This window comes from Canis lupus, chromosome 1 (assembly GCF_003254725.2).
Source record: "Canis lupus dingo isolate Sandy chromosome 1, ASM325472v2, whole genome shotgun sequence".
NCBI lineage: Eukaryota > Metazoa > Chordata > Mammalia > Carnivora > Canidae > Canis > Canis lupus.
The window spans coordinates 44270317-44291233 of NC_064243.1; the positions used below are offsets into that span (position 1 = coordinate 44270317).

General features: G+C 41.3%; 1 protein-coding gene across 1 annotated transcript in view; it reads right to left on the bottom strand.

Moving 5' to 3' along the window:
• Positions 1-2120: 2120 nt before the first annotated feature.
• CNKSR3 (CNKSR family member 3) overlaps positions 2121-20917 on the bottom strand; it is an 86622-nt gene continuing 67825 nt past the window's right edge. Inside the window, exons 6-13 of the mRNA XM_025422587.3 lie at positions 20674-20793; positions 18522-18581; positions 14252-14320; positions 13855-14001; positions 9466-9590; positions 6689-6897; positions 6107-6196; positions 2121-3474 (exon numbers count right to left, since the gene is read on the bottom strand). Coding sequence (XP_025278372.1) covers positions 3176-3474; positions 6107-6196; positions 6689-6897; positions 9466-9590; positions 13855-14001; positions 14252-14320; positions 18522-18581; positions 20674-20793 — 1119 coding nt within the window. The 3' untranslated portion in view covers positions 2121-3175. The remainder of the gene's footprint in view (positions 3475-6106; positions 6197-6688; positions 6898-9465; positions 9591-13854; positions 14002-14251; positions 14321-18521; positions 18582-20673; positions 20794-20917) is intronic.

Consider the following 20917-nt stretch of genomic DNA (forward strand, 5'->3'; position numbering starts at 1 on the left):
CGTCCAACTGTGCCACCAAGTATGCATGTAGATGAAAACCCGGTTCAGAATTAGCTGAGTCTATAATCCCATTTTATCTAAACACATACAGAGAATTTTTACTCCAGTTTTAAAATGTATTGGAACTTTCAGGAAATCTAATCACTCTACAAATTGAGACAAGCCTGTACAATAAAGTGATTATGAACAAGGAGGACAGAGCTAAATTGCTTCAATTTTAATCCCAAATCTGCCATTATCAGCTTTATACCCTCAGCTCACTCTCCCATTTGCAAAATGGGAAGAACAGAGACATCTCATAAAGTCATTAGGTAAAGATTTAGAACAATGGCAGGCACCCAGTAAGCCCTGTGTGGGTATAGTTCTGGTAGACTTTTTTTTTTTTTTTTTTTTTTTAGTGAGTAAAGGGATAGAAATTTATTAAGCAAAGATACAGAGAAAGCTCTCAGAAGTGAGAAAGGTCCTGACAGGGTTGCCCACTCTCATAGACTTTTATCTACAGCTTTACCAACAATTGGCCACATTTTAGAAAATCGTATTACTGACATTGATCTGTTCTTGGCATTGAGTTGCCAACAGAGCACACCTGTACTCCATTTGTAGCTGCCACATTCATGGTGATTTTATCTATAGGTTCAAGTATATATGTGCCTTGTTTCATTATTTCAACACCCCTTGTAATACAACCATGCTAGAACACTTACATAGGAAAATGATTATTTCACTATAAAATATTTCTGCATTTGTTTATATTTCATTTAGGACATTAAATTGATGTGTGTCTATAGAGGCTGGTTACACTACCTACGAATTTCATTTTGGAATAGTAAAAGTAAATGTGGATGAGGCTTTTATGTGTGAGGATGGGTTTTATCATCCATAATTTTTCATTGATAATTGTAGCTGTGTTGTAAAATATTTATTATAAAAAGGGGTGGGTGTTGAGTTGGGTCTGGTAGGGTTAAAGAAAAAAAATCACTAATTTTAAAGTTTTATATGTCAAAGTGTCATTCCACACGCCCGCCATTAAATCTGGATTACTATGGAGGCAAGTCGTTTTCATTAATTGCTAAGAAATCAGTATTAAACTATTGTTTATATATCTCACAAGTAGAGATGTATGCAAACATTTTTTTTAGCAGTGATCTATTTCTCAAACACAATTCAGGAGGAAACCCCACATAAAAATACAGATGAAGCTGTGGCGTCTGACCAATGAAGGCAGAGGACCCAGAAACTTCTCTGGTCTCCTTTTAGAGCTTGAGAGAACAAGGTCACAGAAACACCTACCTGGTGCAGTCATTTAAGTTGGGCACTGCCTGTAGTTAAGACTGACTCCTAAAAATGCATTTTGAGGATGGTCATCTGATCACGAGTGGTATTTTCTCCACAGAAAAGGAGCCAACCTCCAGCTAAGACCTCCAAAGCTACTTAACTCATTACTCAGCTGAACTAGATGGAGCACTAAGAATCCTCCCAAATCCAGGGAGTGAGAGGAAGTGTTGCCATCTCCTTTTCTGGGCATAAAGCCAGCTCAAGCTAACAGTAAAATGGGCCAGGGCTGGTGCCCCTCCTTTTCCATAGCTTCCATGCTAGTCTTCAGGGCCCTATCACCAGACCTCCCCACCCCATGCTCTGCCCTTACATTGTGGTTAAAGCACTCATGAATCACACAACCCCCGTCTCTTCTACCCTTCAGCTGTAGCTCCCTCAGAGGCTGACAGGAAGAGCCTGACTGACTTCATCCCCTTGGTCTCACCAGAGGTACTTAAAAAGGAAGATGTTTACTAACTCCTCTGGGGAAGCTCCAATTCATTGAATTTCAGGCACTTGAACAAAGTAAACAATTCCAGGGGGGTGGGGGGGCATGTTTTTGAGCAGGGGGTATCAGTTCTGTCTAGGAAGATACCTCAGATGTAATGTTACCTTGCCGTGCTTTCTCAACATCCCCATTTCTGATTCCTAAAATCCCAAAATGCGTGGGTTTATTTTGTTTTTTAACAATAGCGCCCACCATGGCAACGCCAGTGGTGGTCACTTGTCAATCAGAATATACCCTGAACCCTTGCCTTCATTCGCTTCACGTCTGACGCAAAACAAATATTTCAATTACGTGTGACTAAGAGTAAGAAAAATATACAACTATATTTAAAACACTTAAATTAACAAGATAGTACTTTTCTGTTCTAACAAAATATCATACATTCAGTTTAAACAAGAGTTAATATCCAGACACACTTTTCCAAAATACCTGATGCTAGTTGAAAATTAGTGACCATGAGACTGTCCAAGAGATTTCTATTTAGCAAAATATGTACAATTTTGAAGAACTGCCTGGTTTTTTTTCTTCTGGAAGACAGATGTTATACAGTCAAAATGCAAACTGATGTATCTCTCATAAACCTAAATATTGTTGTTTCATCTTTCTGAATGATACTTTGGCTGTCAGCAAATCTTATAGCTTCTTTTCCCTTAAAGACAATAATATATAATAACAATGCGACACCCCTCACAAATAACCATAAACTTCTTTGTGTGTAATAAGCCCTATCTAAATGTGTTCATGTGTTTCTCTATTAACTGACCTACATACCGAGGTTGTTAGGAAAAGGGAATAACCAAGTGTAACAGGCCTACACTTACTTCAACCACTTCTTTGAAACAGCATGAAATGCATGCCACATGTTATTTCAAAGTCAAAGCTGCTACACTTACAAATACGGGATGTAGCTTGAAAAATCAAAACAAAAATGTTTTCTCCACTGGCTCTTTCAGGTGAAGAGGCTGGACCACAAACCAACGCATCTGTGACAATGGCCACCAGTTTCAGCCCCGCTCCCGAAACGAACAATGGCCCAGTTCCTTGTAATGGCCACCACGTTCCTGGCCAAGGCCCCAGTTCACAGAGTGTGTCTCCGTCATCCAACCCTAAGAAAGCAAGAAAAGCAGACTCTATTCACTTCTCTCCTCCTGCCAACACGTGAGATCCTCTGGTTTTGTTCTCATCCAATTCAAAATTGCAAGAAGGGTGTATACAACTTCCAAAGGAAAACACACAATGACATCGCATAAGGTCACAACATAACACTGTGGATGAAGACCAGAACAGGTTGTCAACTGAGGAGACAAGGCACTTGGGAGCGGGAGACAGGGAAGAGTCTGGGCAGGGCGGGGCTCAGTGAGTCAACAGTTTGAGGCGAGTCAACCAGCTGACCAGCAGGGACGGTTCTGTAGAGGCCTTGGCCGCTGAGGAGGAGGCCGGCTTCTTTCTGGTCCCCTCCTCCTGGAACGGGATGGTGGCGCTGCTGTGGAGATCCGAACTGATGTAGCACCTGCTGCCCCGGACAAAGTCTGCGCCCCGGACCAGCTGCCTCTCCGCTGGGGGCCTTGAGAACCGGTATGGGGCTGAGGAGCTTTCTTCGATGATGGGGGGGATCCGCTCATTACTGAAATACCGGCAGAGGGCGTCCTCACCTGTTTCCAGACAAAGCCCACGAGAGGCATTAAAATAACCATCCACGGGGCAACCCTGTTCAGCTGGGCCGGCAGCCTGTGGACACCTCTGATGCCCTCAATGTGGGCATCACACCCTGCCCTCCTCCCGGTGATGGGCTGCAAAGACCCACAGGCAGCCAGGCCCACCCCACTGGATGTTTAGAAAGTAGAAAGCAGACAGAGACCATGACAGGCTGCTTTTACACCTGAGAGGCAACAAAAGGGCAGAGCAAAATCAGAGAGCCTGCACTATTTTTACCAGTGCAAGATATTTTCATAATTTCACTTGAAATTTAAAAAAATTTCCCCATCTGTCCATGTTCAGTGCCTGCAGCATGTAGCACGTGCTTCTAGGCCAGTGATTCTTATCCTGAAGCATCTCCTAAAGAGCATTTAGAAAGCTAGGGTTGCCTTGGGTGGTCATTCTCAATGGAGGGCAGGCACTATTCACCTTTAACGGACAGGGTTCAAAGATTTTAATGCTCTGCAATGCTCGAGACATTGCTGAACAAGGAAGAATGGTCCCAGGCTAAATGCCAGTAGACAGCTTCTGGGATGGGGACAAGGAGGGGTGTAGTTAAGAAACTGAATAGAAACCAAAAATGCAGGGCACTTTGGCAACGTGTAGGATTCTTCTGACCCAGAAATTCCACTCCTAAAAATGTACGAAGATGTATGTTCAAGATGCTGAGTGCAGCATTACTTACGATTGGGGTGGTGGACAAAGTAACCTAAATGTCCAACAACAGCAGACGGAATGAATACGTGCTGTTGCCAGAAGATGGACTGCCAAATGCAGTTATTATAGAAAACATGATGCTTTAAATAATAGTCATCTTTCATGGTATTGTCAAACATCTATTTCTTCCATTTTGCACATTTTTTTTCATAAGTGGATAATATTAGAAAATGCTCCGAGTGATTATTTCTAGGTCGGGGAAGCAGATTACAGCCCTGAGTTTTATTTTCTCACATCTTCTAGATGTTTTTCAATGTACTTGTTTTGCTTTTGTAATCAAAGGGGTAGTTACTTTTAAGAAGTACCCATTGTCAAAGAACCACATATTGTAGGAGTCTATTTAAATGAAACGTTGAGAGTACAAAAGTCCAGAGACAAAGCAGATTAGTGGTTGCCAGGAGCTGCATGGGGAGGAACAAGGAATCATTGCAGGGGTTTCTTTTGGGAGTGATAGAATATTCTGGATTTAGTCAGTGCTGGTGGACACACAACTCTATGACTGTATTAAAACCTCTCTGAATTGTACACTTTAACAAGGTAAGCAGATCGATGGCACATGAGTTCTGTCTCAATAAAGCTGCTTTTTTTTTTAAGTGCCCTCTGTGTAGACAGACACCTTTTCATTCTAAAATGATCATATGACAGAAATATGGAAGGTGAGAGAAGAGGTCAAGTATGACTCCACTTTCAGACTTAACGCCCCCCAATCTCCCACCCCCAATTCTCATACTAAAAGGAAATAAAAGGCTAAGTTGGGAATTAAAAACCTAAGAGAATAGCAATGAAGACGTTGACATTTGTAAATCTAAACAAAGGACAGCCCTGCCACCTGCTGACTGCTCCACAGATTTTCACATGCCAATTAAAGGTATCCTGGACCTTACACAGACATCAGCTCCCTTTTCCACTTTATTATAATTCAGGTGATTTAGGTGCCTAAGTGAGGAACTTTATCAAGTCCCAGGGAGACATGAGGGGTTGATCATTTTGGAAGCTGAGGCTCCAGAACTTTTTTCTTCTTCCTTTTATAACCTAAAGTCTACTGTACTTTAACTTTTCACCTGCTCTGTGTTTCAGCACTGCACAAACAGTGGTAAAATGTCTTGCCAGTGCTGACGACCAAATCATCTGGCAAAAAATAAGGATTTATTTAAAAACATTTCTGTTGACACTAGTGTAATAACCAGTCACTTTGATCATGGGATGAATTAACACAATGTCTTTTTCAATTGTAATCACTCTCTCACACAAGATTTAGGGAGGAGAAAAAAAATCCATGCCTATTCATCAAAAATCAGACTCCAGTAATAATAAGTCATAAAATTCAGGGTGTGATTGCCTAATGAATAATATGTTTCTACTTATCTAGAAGCTTATAGGCCATCAATGGCACAAACTTTTAATTAATTAACTAATTAATTAATTATTTTTAAAGATTCTATTTATTTGAGAGAGAGGGAAAGAGAGCACAAGCAGGGAGAGCAGCAGGCAGAGGGAGAGGGAGAAACAGACTCCCGGCTGAGCAGAGAGCCTAACGCAGGGCTGGATACCAGGACCCTGAGATCATGGCAGGGGCTGAAATCAAGAGTTGGAGGCTTAACCAGCTGAGTCACCCAGGCGCCCCCACAACCTTTGTAGAGTACGCAATGCTACTCAGGAGATTCACAGTCACTAACTAGGATAATAAAATTCTGTCATTCCAGAAACAGGTAGGGCCTTAGACATTCAGCAACCCCAACCCTACAGAGGAGAAGACAGGACTAGGGCTGGGTCCTCTATCTGCTTATGGCAGCACAATTAGGAATAGGGCTGAAATGAGGGCCTGGGTTCTTCTGAGTCCCTTCAGTGTATTTTTGGCTTGCTGAAACTTACCCTTCCTCCCATGACCTCGCGGTCTGGCGAAAGGGTCCACGATCCCCATCCAGCTCCCATCCGCAGGCATGGACAAAGGCCGGGGCTTGCCTTCAAAGGGAGGGAAAGGAACATGACACGTTGACAAGAGTCTGTGACCATTAGAGGATCTTTCCTTTTATTTATAACTGAAGACTCCCCCATATCACACTCAACCGTAAGTAATAACATTATTTTGAAATAAGAAAAGTATTTTAAAGCATCGGATTTCCGTGGCGAGCAATTAGGAGAGGGCGGCTGAACTTCAGTCTGTGTGTCTACACAGCAAAGCAGCTCCGAGCTAAAACCAGGCGCTGAAAGTTAAAACTGTAACATGATCTCACTCCACTGGGCTTTGATGCCAGGCAGAGAGTAATGATTCAACAAGACTTTGCTTTAGAGAGATGAATAAAGGTCTCATACTTAGAATTTCATTGAGGTTTATGTTTTCCTCAGATTACCCTTAAAGTCTGCCAAATTCATCCAACAGTTCCAAATAAGGAAGGGGGTGGGGGAGGGAAGAAAAAACAAATAGCAGAACAAAACAAACACTCAGAAATGTACCATAAGATGGTGTTTTCTCTCTCATTTTTGTGGGCAGAATATTGGTTTCCACCGAATACCCAGGCAACTGATCAGAATCAGCAATGGTGAATCTCCGTCTTCGGCTTTCCTGGTCCAAGAAGGAATTTGGGGACTCGGAGCCCTTAGGACCAGGCACGGGTTGTTTACACTTACTGAATCCTCCATAAAGAAAACTCTCATTCTCATCCCTGGAAGACAGTGGGCAATAATTAAGTTGCTTACAAAGACCTCTCATACAGAAGAATTATAGGACATACTTCCTTGAGCACACAAAACATAAGAAAACTTTAATTCTCCTTTCCACTGGAGGAAAAAGCATTCCTTTTTCAATCTCTGCTACCCCTCAAATACACAGAAATCTTATTAATAAATAAGAGAAAATAGCAATATCCTAAATAAATGAAAATGATAGTTTTTTCATATATGTCTAACTAGTATAAATATACCTTTGAAAAGACAGCTCTGCTTTCCTTCCACTTCTATCCTATACCTGAATCTATTTCTTATGGAAATCACAAGGTAAGGTACGATTGGAGCCGTTTTTCTGATGCCCAAAGTAGTATCTTTGCCAAGATTCAGCAAAGACGACACCTGACATATAATGGAGTTGTTAGATTTGAAAATTATGTCAAAAAATACAAAGGAGCCTTTATAATACCCAGTGGAGAGCGTCTATTTTCTGAATTCCGTACAGAAAATGGCAAGTGTTGGATAAACGACTCCAACTTAATTCTTTCTAAATGTCAGCTTTTATAAAACTTGAAATTAATTTTAGTTGAGGCCAAGTTACCAGCTAGTTAAATTTCTCAACTTAGAAAATTCTATTAGGTGATCGTTGCAAAAACTACTCGACAAAATACAACATCCACCGAGTCCAAAAATAATCTAAAGATCAGCTTTGCCTGCTTGAATTCCCAGTGAACCCCCTGCTTGCGTAGCCCCTCCTCCCTTTATGAATCCATCTCCTTCTATACTTTTAAACCTGGCATATATCCCCATCCACAAAGCTTTCAAGACTCACCACTCATTCTCCATAACCATTTGCCTGTTTCATTCCTCAGAAAATATCCTTCATTAATGGTTTGTATGCACGTGTGCACATGTATATGTGTGCATGTGTGTCTCCCCCGAGCAGATGAAAAGCTCCAGCTCTTTTTCCCCTTTACTATACATATATATGCACCCCTTATCCTGCCACTGCTTCTGTGACCCTCACTGAGACCCAGACAAGGACTTTCGGAGTTGGGAGTTTGGGAGTGGCCTCCTAGTTTCTGATAGAACCACCTACACAGTGGTCATCATGAAACTGTGTTCCCCATGTGCAAAGGCAACTACTTGTCACTTTAAACACACTTACGATCCCATGACCGCATGACTCTGGTCTGTGAAGATAGGGAAGAGTCCCATCTACCAACTCCAATGCCTCTGATCAGCTAAGGTAAGTTCTCTATATGCTGTACTAAGTTCTGGGCAACCCAAAACCAGGGAGAAGAAAATGATATTAATTCTTCCTTATGCCAGGGAAGAAACATGATAGAATCAAATACTCAGCTTAAAACAAAAACAAACCAATAAAAAAAAAAACCCAACATGAAGTAAAATATCACTGTTAAGTTCAGCCCGAACTTTGTCTTATGAAATATTATAGCATAATTATGTTTTTCTCAGTTTATTCTTGAACAGTTGACTAAGACATTGGCAGTTCTCTGGGGGCAAGAGAACTGCATCTGTTTTGGGTAAGACGGTGATTCAGGCACTACACACACTAAAGGTATGTTGAATAAATGAGCTAAATTCTCTGTTAATAGGTAAATTGGTATAAGCCTGTATTTCATACCTAAATAATCCCCTATGTAACAGTTAATATGACTCTTCTTGTTATACCATTTATCAATTAAGAGAGGAACAACCTTTAGAATTTATAATAGGCACACACACACACACACACGCAGGCATAAATACAGAGGATCACACCTATATTCATATTTTTTATGTCCTATGAAGAACACAACAGTCTGCAAAATTTGCTGCACAAAAAAAAATTACTCTCTTCCTCCCCAGAGATGATTTTACCTTATACATAATGAAACTTCAGCTCCAGGAACCCCCAAACAGCTTCTTCTTATATCCCAGGAGGAGCCAAAATAAGGCATTCTAAGAGCACATGCTTTCTTTACATAAAGAGCCCCCTCCCCACCAAACTACGTAGTTTCAAGCCCGATGAAACCTGGATCCATCCCTACACTTCCCCCTAAAGGACCACACATTTCCCTCCCTGGTTTTATTGAGATATAATTGGCATAAAACATTGTATTAGTTTTAAGTGTACAACATATGACTTGATATGTGTATATACTTGCAGAATGATCACTGCAAAAAGTTCAGTTAACGCCCATCACCTCACATAGTTACAAAATTCTTTTATTCTTGTGGTGAGAACTTTTAATATCTCCTCTCCCAGCAACTTGCAAATATAAAATATAATATTGTTGAACTATAATCACCATGCTGTCCAGTACATCCCATAACTTATTTATCTCATAACTCAAGTTTGGACCTTTTGATCCCCTTCACCCATTCCTCCCACCCCTATTCCCAGGATCCCACTTTCTAACACAACTGCAACTTCAAGACTCAGCCCTGGCACCCTAGGGTTAATCAACTTCTGCCCTCAAAGTCCCCATGGCCTTCAGAGTGCCACTTAGAAGCTCCACGCACAGGAGATGTGCACACCGCCAACAGGGACAATGACGTACCGGGGAGAGTAGGGAACAGCTGGTGGAGGAGGGATATAAAGATGCAGGATAGCTGGCTTCTCCTTCTTCAGCGAGGTATCCATAGTGCTTTCAGGGGACTGGGTTGTCGTGGGCGGAGGTGAGGTCTGAAATGGAAGCCAGTGCAAAGGGTGGAAGGGAACTTAGAGACTATTTTTGGGTAACTCTTCTTCCCCAAAACCAACATGGAGGGGTGAGGTCATTCGTGTGTTTACTACTATTAGCAACACTCAATTTGTACTCTTTCAGATACTCAGAATTAACTGGGAATTTTGAAAGATTAGATGCATAGTGAGAAGTAGAGGCTCAGGGTGGGGGGCACCTGGATGGCTCAGCCAGACTCTTGGTGTCAGTGTAGATCATGATCTCATGGGTCATGAGATAGAGTCCAGCATCCATGCTCAGCAGGGAGTCTGCTTGAAAGATTCTCTCTTTGCCCTCCCCAGACCCCCGCTCAAACATTCTCTCTCACTTTCTCTAAAATAAATCAATCTTTAAAAAAGAGAAGAAGGAAGAAAAGAAAGAAGGAAGAAGGAAGAAGGAAGAAGGAGGAAGGAGGAAGGAGGAAGGAGGAGGAAGGAGGAAGGAGGAAGGAGGAGGAAGGAGGAAGGAGGAAGGAGGAAGGAGGAAGAAGAAAGAAGAAGAAGGAAGAAGAAGGAAGAAGAAGGAAGAAGAAGAAGAAGAAGAAGAAGAAGAAGAAGAAGAAGAAGAAGAAGAAGAAGAAGAAGAAGAAGAAGAAGAAGAAGAAGAAATAGTAGTAGTAGTAGTAGTAGTAGTAGTAGTAGTAGTAGTAGTAGTAGAAGTAGTAGTAGTAGTAGAGGCTTCGGAGTTCCAGAGTCAAGTTAGAATTCTAGCTCTGGGCAAATCACTTAAATACCCATGCCTCAGTTTCTTTCTCAAAAAACAGTTATACTGACAGTACCTCTTGCGTAGGGCTGCAGTGCAGATTGAATGAGCTAGTTTATACAAATCAGTACCAAGGCCATCACGGACTAGAGCATGGGCTTGGGACTCCATCCAGGTGCTATCCTGGCTATAGCTCTCATTAGCTGTGTATCTTTGGGCAAACCACCCAACTTCTCTGTGTCTCATCTATAGGATGGGAATAAATGAGGACAAGAACAGTACCAACACAGGGCGAATTAAGTGATATGGTACATGTAACAGGCTTAGCACACTGCTTGTCACATAGTAAGTGTACAACCTTATGCTATTTAATTCAGTATCGTAAAGACACATCCACACAAGTTAATTTTAAAAAATGTAAGACCCATACAGCTTAATTTTAATTATGTTATTGGTCTCAAAGAACCTATTTTTAAATATCTCATGCGATACCTTCAATCTTATCTGTTCTATAGACTTACAATGACACACATCTTTTGGCTGGTAAAGGAACTGGGAGGAAATACCAGAGTCAAGGCACGAAGATGACTGGTGAAAGCCAGTGCAGGGAGGGGGAGGTACCCCATGAGAACTGTGCCTGGCCCCTGGTACCTCAGATCCTATCTAGCCCGGATGGGGATGGAAGACCTAAAGTCCCCCCAAAGTGAGGCCAGGAGCTCCATTTTAAGGACTGGAAGGACTGGGATAGCCAGTGCTCACACTGACAGCTCTGTTTTAGGGGGAGACACCCAGGCTCAAGAGAAGTGGGGGCTTAGTCTTTAGTCTCCCCCGTGACATAATCCCTACAACCCAGATGTTGGCCATTGACACAGTCAACGTTACTCAATATGCAATTGATGACCACCTCAGTCCATCAATCTTGAGCATGTCTCAAATACACAGGGACAGGATGCAGACCCTCAACAATGGAAGCAGAGCTAAACTACGGCATTGGCACAGAATAGACACTCTCCAAACACTCTAACATTGATGATGATGTCTGTAAAATAACTCTCATTTACCAGGACTGTGGCCTAAAAACAGAATGATGACATCTCTCCAGGGACAGGCTGCATTAATGATGTAAACAAGAAGGAAAGAAGCTCCCTCCCCCACAAGAGGTGGGTGCCCAGGCATGAGGAAGCCTGTATAATGACACACACTTAGCAATGCCCAGGGAGTGTTGGTCTTTCAGAGTTTATATTCTGAAAATATCCTGGATGCATCGTGAGAACACTGAGTAGCTAAGCTATCAAATGGCCTCTGAACTATGGCTCTCTCCCTGGGTCAGAAGCAAAACAAGGTGTCTCCTCCCTCATCATCATCTCCTCCCCAAAACTGCACAGTTGGTGGGTCTTAGCAGGGTGGGCAAATCCAGAGAGGAGGGAAGCATGCCCTTCCTAAGTGAATTTCCAGAAGTAAAGGGACTACCTCTAGCCTCCTTAAAAATAATTTTCACTTACCACCTGAACACAGCCACTTGAATCTTCCTCTATCACTTCACACTCAGTGATGCTCAAAAGATCCACCATCTCTGCTTTCCCTGAGTTTCTAATTTCTGTCCCTGTGTCACCAGCTAGATTCACTGTCAGATTTCACACCTGCCTTCCTTGCCATCCTCACCCCTTAGCCCAAAGACTCTTTTCTTTCTTCTCTTCCTTTTCTTTTCTTTTCTTTTTTCTTTTCTCTTTTCTTTCTTTTCTTTTTTTTTTAGTATTTTACTTATTTGAAAGAGAGAGCATGTGTGGGAGAGAGCACAAGCAAGGGGAGTAGGAGAGGGAGAGGGAGAAGCAGACTCCCCACTGAGCAGGGAGCCTGATGCAGGGCTTGATCCCCTAGGATCATGACCTGAGCCAAAGGCAGATGCTTAACAGACTGACCCACAAAGGTGCCCCAGCCTTCTCTAACAGTAAATACTAATAATTAGGAGTGAGGTTTAAAAAGATTAAATATCTTCTCAGAGGTCCCACAGCTAATAAGTGACAGAACTGGGATCTGAATTTGAGAAGTGTGGCTCCAAGCCCCCCTACCTAACCACTATACTGTGCTGCTCTGTGAATCTTTTTCATGCTTCTTCCCAATGACCTCTTAGCATGAGTCTTTCACTGGAATTGCCCTGTCACAGCTGGGGTGTGATTAATATTGTTATTAAAGACATAACTATTTATAAGAATTGACTTATAAATCATTTATTAATCAGTTATTATTTAAGAAGTGATTATAATTACATGCCCCTCCTTGCTCCATATCTTGTTATTTATTTCAACCCCCCTTCCCTCTTAAGGTTCACATGTAGGTGTGTCCAAATCAAAGGCCTGAGATGACTACCATTCCTTCCATTTGAAGAGGTACAGTAAGATTGCAGACAGTTATATATACATAAATTGCAATCTCAATCTTATAAAAAGACATTAAGATGTCATTGCTTGGGGCACCTGGGTGGCTCAATGGTTGAACATCTGCCTTCTGCTCAGGGCGTGATCCTGGGGTCCTGGGATTGAGTCCCACAACAGGCTCCCTATAGGGAGCCTGCTTCTCCCTCTGCCTGTGTCTCTACCTCTTTCTCTGTGTCTCTCATGAATAAATAAATAAAATCTTAAAAAAAAAAGATGTCATTGCTTTTATTCCTAATTTAAAAAATAAACACTAAGGACTAATGGTATCAAGAGGGGGTTTTAGTCATGGAGCACAGTTCACCCAGGTGCAGGCAATAAAGGAGTGTACTGCTCATCTAGAATTATATGGTACTATACAGTACTCTAAGTTGGTCTGTTTTTGATTATCACCCAAGGCTGCCGATTCTGAACTAAACAATGGAGTGATACTGCTTCCCACTGAGTGGATTATCCCCACAGTCCCTACGGCTGCCCTGGGAGACTGCTGCTAAGGACACAACCCCATGTGGTCTCTCCGGGGTTAGTGCTCACACTGTATATCTTCAGATGTGTTTGAAATGAGAGGAGAAAAGGACCAGCATGAACTTTCTGCAGTGATGATGACAGCCACTAGCCACACAAGGCCACCCAGCCCCTGAAACGTGGCTAATGAGGTCCAGGAACTGGTCTTTTCATTTTATTTATTTAAGTAGTCACATGTGGCTAGTGGCTGCCACACTGTTTGGTACAAGATCTAGAATGCATATTTTCATTGAAGTAGGACTAGAGAATAATTCTACATACATAAATTCCTGAAACGATTCACCTTCAAATTGTAATTTTTAAGAGTATTTATTTATTTATTTGAGAGAGAGAATAAGTGAGAGACAGAGAGCACGAATGGGGTGAAGGGCAGAGGGAGAATCAGACTTCCTACTCAGCAGGAATCCCATTGTGGGGTTCAATCCTAGGACTCCGGGATCATGACCTGAGCCAAAAGCATTTAATGGACTGAGCCACCCAGGCACCCCTGTAATTTTTCTTTCTGGAGACAAATCTGATACTGTTCATGTGCTGATAGCAGATAAAGGTTTACAACCATAACAGATACCTGTACCAGAGGTGGTCTCCACCGTAGATTTTTCAGGGGAGCAGGAGTAAAGTTGAAAGAACCCGTGGGGCGCTTCTTAAGCAGCAATACGACTCCTGTGGGGTTCTCTCTCAATTTTCTCACCAGATTTTTTAGCTGCCATCCCACCTTCAAAGAAAGAAAATGAGGAGAAGGGACTCACTCATGAATTATGAAAAATCAAATCTATGAATTTATTTCAAGGAAATCAGTTGTGAGCAAATAAGCAGACACCAATATATTCATCCAGTACTACTTAAATTATGAAAAATTGGACAGAAATTGCAAAATTTTAAAAATTCAAGCAAATGGCTTTGGATTTAGTTAAAAGTCCTAGAAGAGAATACTAAAAGTATTAAGTCTCAATGAATAAACTCACCACAGTCTGCTGATTAACCTGAATGACTTCATCACCAGCATGAATCTTCTGAGATCTGTCTGCAGGAGACTATTAGGAACAAACACAGAGACTTATTATTTTTTAAATCTTCCATTTTTTTCTGCTTTTATTTCTTCTTCTTTCTTCTGCAGACGAGCAATGGAAATAGAATTTTCTCAAGAACTATTACACAGCGCACTTAAGAGATGATCCCAAGATTACATGGTCTGTAGAGCCTGGTATACGGGTGGGCACTCATGTTCCCCACTAGATAAGTGGTCGGCTGGTCCAGACCACCTGTCAGTTATAACAGCCAGGTTCCTCTACCCCATCAGGAAGAGTGCGACACACAGTCAACCCTTTGGTTCATCTAAAAAGTACCTTACACAGATCCGTATCAAAATATATCTTGTAAAAGCTGACAAAGTGCTGAAAATGTAAAGATCATCACTGTAACCCTGTCATCCCATCTCCTTTTAAGCAATTATTAAAACTAAACCTTGTTTACTCAACCTTGCTTTTACTCATTATCACAATGCTATTCACATAGAAAAATGGTGACAATAGAAAATGGACTTCTACAGAGAAAACAAATTTAAATTTTCGTCATTTTCAGGTTGAATTTAAAATGAATGTATTTTCAGTATCAAAAGTCCAGATTTTGATTCCCCCAAATAATACCTTGCTACAAATCTACAAATATATATACATGCATATATAGCTCTCTCTGCACATATTTGTGCATATAAATACCTAGATATAATCTATTCATTAGCTATTTTGCCCATAATATTCTGTTCAACGAATGAAACTAGCACTCTCTACGTTTAAGGTATCTCCTACGAGCAAAAGCAAAGAAAAGGATAAAACCCTTGATTTCAAATTACCATCAAATGTTATCTAGGCCAGAGTATTTTACTTGGTGACTTATGTAACTGACTGAATCTTCAGACATATTTACAATTATCTTTTTAAAAATAGCACCTCTGAACATGGTCAGGAGGGCAGCAACCAAACTCAAGACATTCTCACTAAATGTTCTTGCTCAACTGTTGGGATAGGCTCAGCAGGAAACGAGCAAGCAACATTCAACTGTAGAAACATTCCCTTCGATTCATCTAGATCCAATGCAAGGCACAGGTAACTATGACAGTTGTGTTTCAAAACATTTCACCTGCCACCATAACAATGAGCAGGGCCTTGCCTGAGAGAACCACACCATGGGCACCTCAGGAAGATGGCCTACCTCAAATCTCTTTCTCTTTTGAGGCACTAAAAGAAAACAGCAAATGCACCTAGGCTCCTTTTTGCCCATGTGTCAGATGCTTAATCCATAGTTATAGACCAATTTTGCTAAGTCTGATCAGAATCACTCCAGCCCAGATAATCTTCCTGGCTCAGGATTAATTTAAGGTAAGGTTCACTTTATAAAAGATGACCCTGAAGCCAGGAAGTTCTTGTTTGAAGATGTGCGATCTTCAAAACCAAGCCTAACTGTCCTGAATTGACTTTCCTTCCTAGGGATCCTCATGCATTCATTTCTCAAATGTCCTACCAGGTGATTAAGCGATGTATTTGGCAGAACACTGGTAAAGAGAGAGCTTAATACCAAAATTCTCCCTGGGGCAATGGCTCTTGCCTATCTTCACCATGAGCCAGACTACTGAAAAATGATGCTTGTTCTGGTTTTCTGCAGAAGGGTGATGACCTGGAGAATAATTCATCCATTCTTCAGAGGCTAATCTAATTCTCACATCATCTCAGAGGTAGGGAATAGAAGTATGGATGGGATCCTGTCAAGGTGTTGAACAACATCAAAAAAAGAAGTCATAGGGAATCACTGGATACTGTTCAGCTGACCTTGGAATGATCCTGACCTCTCAGGTAACCTCCCCCCAAAATGGACTGGAGGCCTAAGATGGCCTGCTATCATTGTTTCAGCCTGGAGTCCAAGATAAAGAAATATAGGGAATGCAGTGGGTGATTTCCATCCACTACCACCCACCACACTATGCTTCCATTAAAACATTCTGATTTTGGGAGCACCTGGGTGGCTCAGCTGGTGGAGCATCAGACTCTTGATTTTGGCTCAAGTCATGATCTCCACCCTGCATCAGCTTCCATGCTCAGTGAAGAGTCTGCTTGAGATTCTCTCTCTCCCTCTACCCCTGTCCCTGCATGCACTCTCTCATTCATTCCTTCATTCATACATAACTAACTAACTAACATACTGATTCTAAAGTCCCAACAACTTTACCTGCTAGCTGGAAAGCTGTTCCAGAGCTGGAAACTGGCATTTTCTACTGCCATTTAAGTGTAATATACCCAGCATTTAGAGTAAAATACCCAGATTAAGCCCTTGAGAAGTAGGCTCTTATCTAACCTTTCACCCACATCTGTGAGATTTAGCGAGTGTTCAGCACATTCCAGGTACTCAGTGAACACAAGCTCAATGACTGAAAAGAATGAGTGATATTTTCAAATGGATTGCCAACTGGAATAAGACAAGTTTTCGCTTTTTTTGATCTTTAACAAGATGGAAACCACCTGTCTCTAGGTGGCTTCTGTATAGTCCTGTATGAGATCAACTACATCCAGGTAAATCTTAAATCTCTCACCCAGTCTTATTGAGTCTGGTTGGAATTCTAGGAAATGTATCCTTACATTAGACATTTCACTTCATTCAAAAGCAGCCTGTTTAGTCTCTGTTTCAACTCTCATCCTTAAAACCAAAGGACAGGAGGCAGGGGGGTGGTTTGAAGAGGAGAAATCTGTGTGCCTTCTGGTAGTAATATGACAGTGAGCTACACATTTATCCAAGATGAAAACTGCTTTAGGAAGACCAGTGAGAGTCTGCAGCCACACAGATCAGATCTGGCTGTTAAACAATGCAATCAGTAGACAGTTAGTTTAGTTTTATATCTAAGACTTCAATTCTTTAAAAACTGAAATGACCTTCACCATCCCCCTGAATCCATCCAACCCCAAAACAATGCACTGAATGGTACACAAGTATGTTCTCCTTATGGTTCAGCTGATATATGCTAAGTCTCGACAAGAATGAGGGATGAACTGTGTAATGAGTTATGCATTTTTCTCTTCTGCACCATCCCTGACCTAAAAGCATAACTTCCCATGCTGTTATTGCTTATCATGTATGTGCTATAAAAATTTCTATTACTTCTCAGTGATTTTCACTGTAGCTCGACAAAGAATGCTTAAAGATACCACCATCTTCTACTCATTTGTCTGCCAGAATCACAAAACTTACTTAAAATTCACTGCCTTGAGCAATGTCATTTCTTTCTTGCTACAAAAATCAAGTTTGTGTCACAAACCCTCATCGAAGATTATGCCATTTTATTTTATCAAAAGACCTAGCAGCTAAAGTTCAAAATTCAACATGTATTTCCACCAGATTAGAAGAGGAGTTACCAAATTTCTTCTATTTTTAGGAATTATTTCCTCTTGTTTTAGTTGATTAAATAGCAGATTAGTTCCACAAACACGTGCTTCTTTCATACAGATCCAAGAAGCCATTTCAAACATTTTTAGCTTCCTATCAATGTCATCAAAAACTAGCCATATTGTAGATTGCAAAAAGAAAGCATTCAATTGGCTCTACTCTTTACAAATTCAAAATGTTTTGAGGGGTTCAGGAAAAACCCTTCATGGAGCAGCCTTTCCAAAAGGAAGTTAACAGTATACAAAGACTCTCCCAGTAGAAACAGCCCTGCTTTTTCTATTCAAAAGATCGGGGGGAAGAAAAAACCCGAAATTTCAGTATCATGCCAAACATTACAAAACACAACTCTATAAAAAGAATCTACGTTGTGTAAAAATCCCAAAATAGCCGCTTTGGTGATACATATAAATTCCATTACACAACAACAACAAAAAACTGTATTTTACACATATGGCTACCAATCCCAGTTCTTGTCAGAATGGTTTTCAACAACAAGAGATCACTGTTTTTATACTTACGGGTTAACACTTCCAAGGAGCAAAGGGAATAATTAACAGGGGTGGGGGGGTGGGTAATAACTGGGCAAGGTATGTGAATGACAGCAATAAAAGGCAACTTAAATAATAAATTCATGACAGCTGGTGATAAGCAGCGTCCTAGCAACAGAAATGAACACAACGGCCCCCACAGTGACTACAGATAATAAAATAGGATGCACACGCTGCAGCCCCAAGTAGAGGGATTCTGTGTCACGTGTGCTTAAACACATAATGGCTTTTACATTCAACGGATACGTCCACTTACGTTTTCCGTGGTTCCAGTAATCACGTGCAATCCATCATAGGTTGATTTGATGTACATGCCCTAGAGGGAGTCACAAATACATTAACTCATTACTCCAAAGTTTAGAAAACACAGCCGCCGGGGAGACTTCATCTTATAAAACATTAAAGGCAAGCCCTTCAGAACAACACTCATTTTTTTTAGGCCTCCTGAAACACTGGGAAACAAGAGAGAAGGAGAGCAAACAAAGGGAACTGCTCATGAAAGAAATCAGGGGCTGGATCTCTCTGGTATTGTAACTTGTGTTCTGGGCACAGAGAATTTTGTTATAAAACTCTGGGGACTCAGAAGGCACCTTCTCAGACCTGCCGGATGAATGAGGCATTTCAAACAAGGACCGTTCTCTCCTGACCATCTCTTTGTCCGGTGACACACTATATTCAGATAAACGTGGGAGCAGCAGTCATCATGGAGGTGACTTGTTTAAGCCACTGAAGACCAGGATATATGCACAAAGATTATTAAAGCAACACAACATAGGGAGTCTATTAGGAAAGGCACTCTTCCATTTTAAGGGAAGCATAAAGACAAAGACGCTCCCCCGACAGGCCTGGTAAGCCAACTCAGAGGCGAATACCATACCAGAGAGGAAACACTGCCACCATCTACTGTATCACATATAAAAAATGTTTATTAAACTTTTATAAGATGGTGTGGTGGGGGGAGGGCAAACAGTCGATGGGGAAAAGATTTGTTGCTCACTCTGGTATTGAATTTGCAATAATGTAGATCATCCTCAGAAATCATTTTGACCTTGGACTTGTCTTCCTCAGCAACCCACCCTACTCTCTAATGAGAATCTCATCAAATGCTTACACCTTCAAGCTTCTCTCCATTCCTCCCCTTTCCCGTTTCTTTCATTCACCGAAGAATCCACTTCTCCCAACCTATGGGACTCCTCCTTCCAAAGCATTTACTTATGTAACTTTACCATCTGAGGCCACTTCTGCCACTGGGGGCATTTCTCTGCTTTGAGACATAACTATAAACTCACCTCCAGGAAGTCTTCCCTGCTTAAACTACTTTAATCCATCATTCACCTTGAAGCCAAGAAGTCTCAACATGTGAATTACTCCTTACTAAGAACATGAGCTTGTCGATATTTGGCTGATTTTTGTTTTCCTGAGAGCAGAGACTGCCTTGGTGCCTCCCCACAGCTATCTACACACTAGGCCTTCCTCGTCCTCCTCCTTATCAGTATCTGCAAGCCACCAATGAATGCAAGGGAACGATGTATCTAGCAGCTGGCACCCAGCACTCATCATCTAATTTAATACTTTCAACAACTCTGTGAGGCAGTCATTATTACTATTCACTCCTTTTTTTTTTATTTTTTAAGATTTCATTTATTTATGAGAGACGCAGAGGCACAGGGAGAAGCAGGCTCCATGCAGGGATCGTGGGACTCCATCCCAGGTCTCCAGAATCATGCCCAGGGCTGAAGGCGGGTGCTTAAACTGCTGAGCCAGCCAGGCTGTCCATTACTATTCACTTCTGACAGATGAGGAAACCCAGCTCTCTCAAAATCACAGCCTTGAAAAGCTCATGAGGGAGCCTCACAGTTTCTTCCACTTAAATCTCAGCAAATTAATCATGCCTGATGCTGGAAGATCTAGGTATCAAGGCACAGATCCAGGTAGCCAGGTATCTCTACCTATTTGTATGCTCAGGGCCTCTTGTTATAGGGCTCATATGTCACTTAAGAAACATTTCTGGACATTTTTTAAGGAAATCATTTCTTTCAACCATCTCTTCTCACATTCACCCTAAGTGCTAATACAGACTTTCAGAACAGATGTTTTGTACCCAGAGACCATCTTTCCTTTGTGTAAATGTTTTATATCTCCTTGCATGGCTAAGGCCTAAAAATAAAACTGTTAAGACAATCCCTTCAAGATATGAGAGTACAGTTTAAAACCTGTATTTATTTTTATATTTTGAAGACATAAAACCTGTCAACAGTTCAAGATGGCCAATTCCTAACTACATAATGGAAGACAATCTAATTTAATTCTATTCAGAATTGTACCAAAAGCAATAAGGAATCAGAAAAAAATTTAATAAATGATACTGTTATTTTTTAAAAGAAAACAAGTGATTCTAGAATTCTTACCAGGCCTTCTCCCGGTTTAACATTTGGCAAGTGAACTTCCTCCAGACACGCACACTGGCTCATAACAGGGTCCGTAGTAGAGCGTATTGTTTTGTCACAGATGCCATTTAAAACCTTGACCTAGAGTTGGACAGGCAAATAGGAAAGGTTCAATCATTAACCAAGTTTATCTCAAGCTGAATTTTAAAGAAATGCACTTCATCTACAATCTATAGCTGCAGTCAGTAATCATTTTAATAATGCT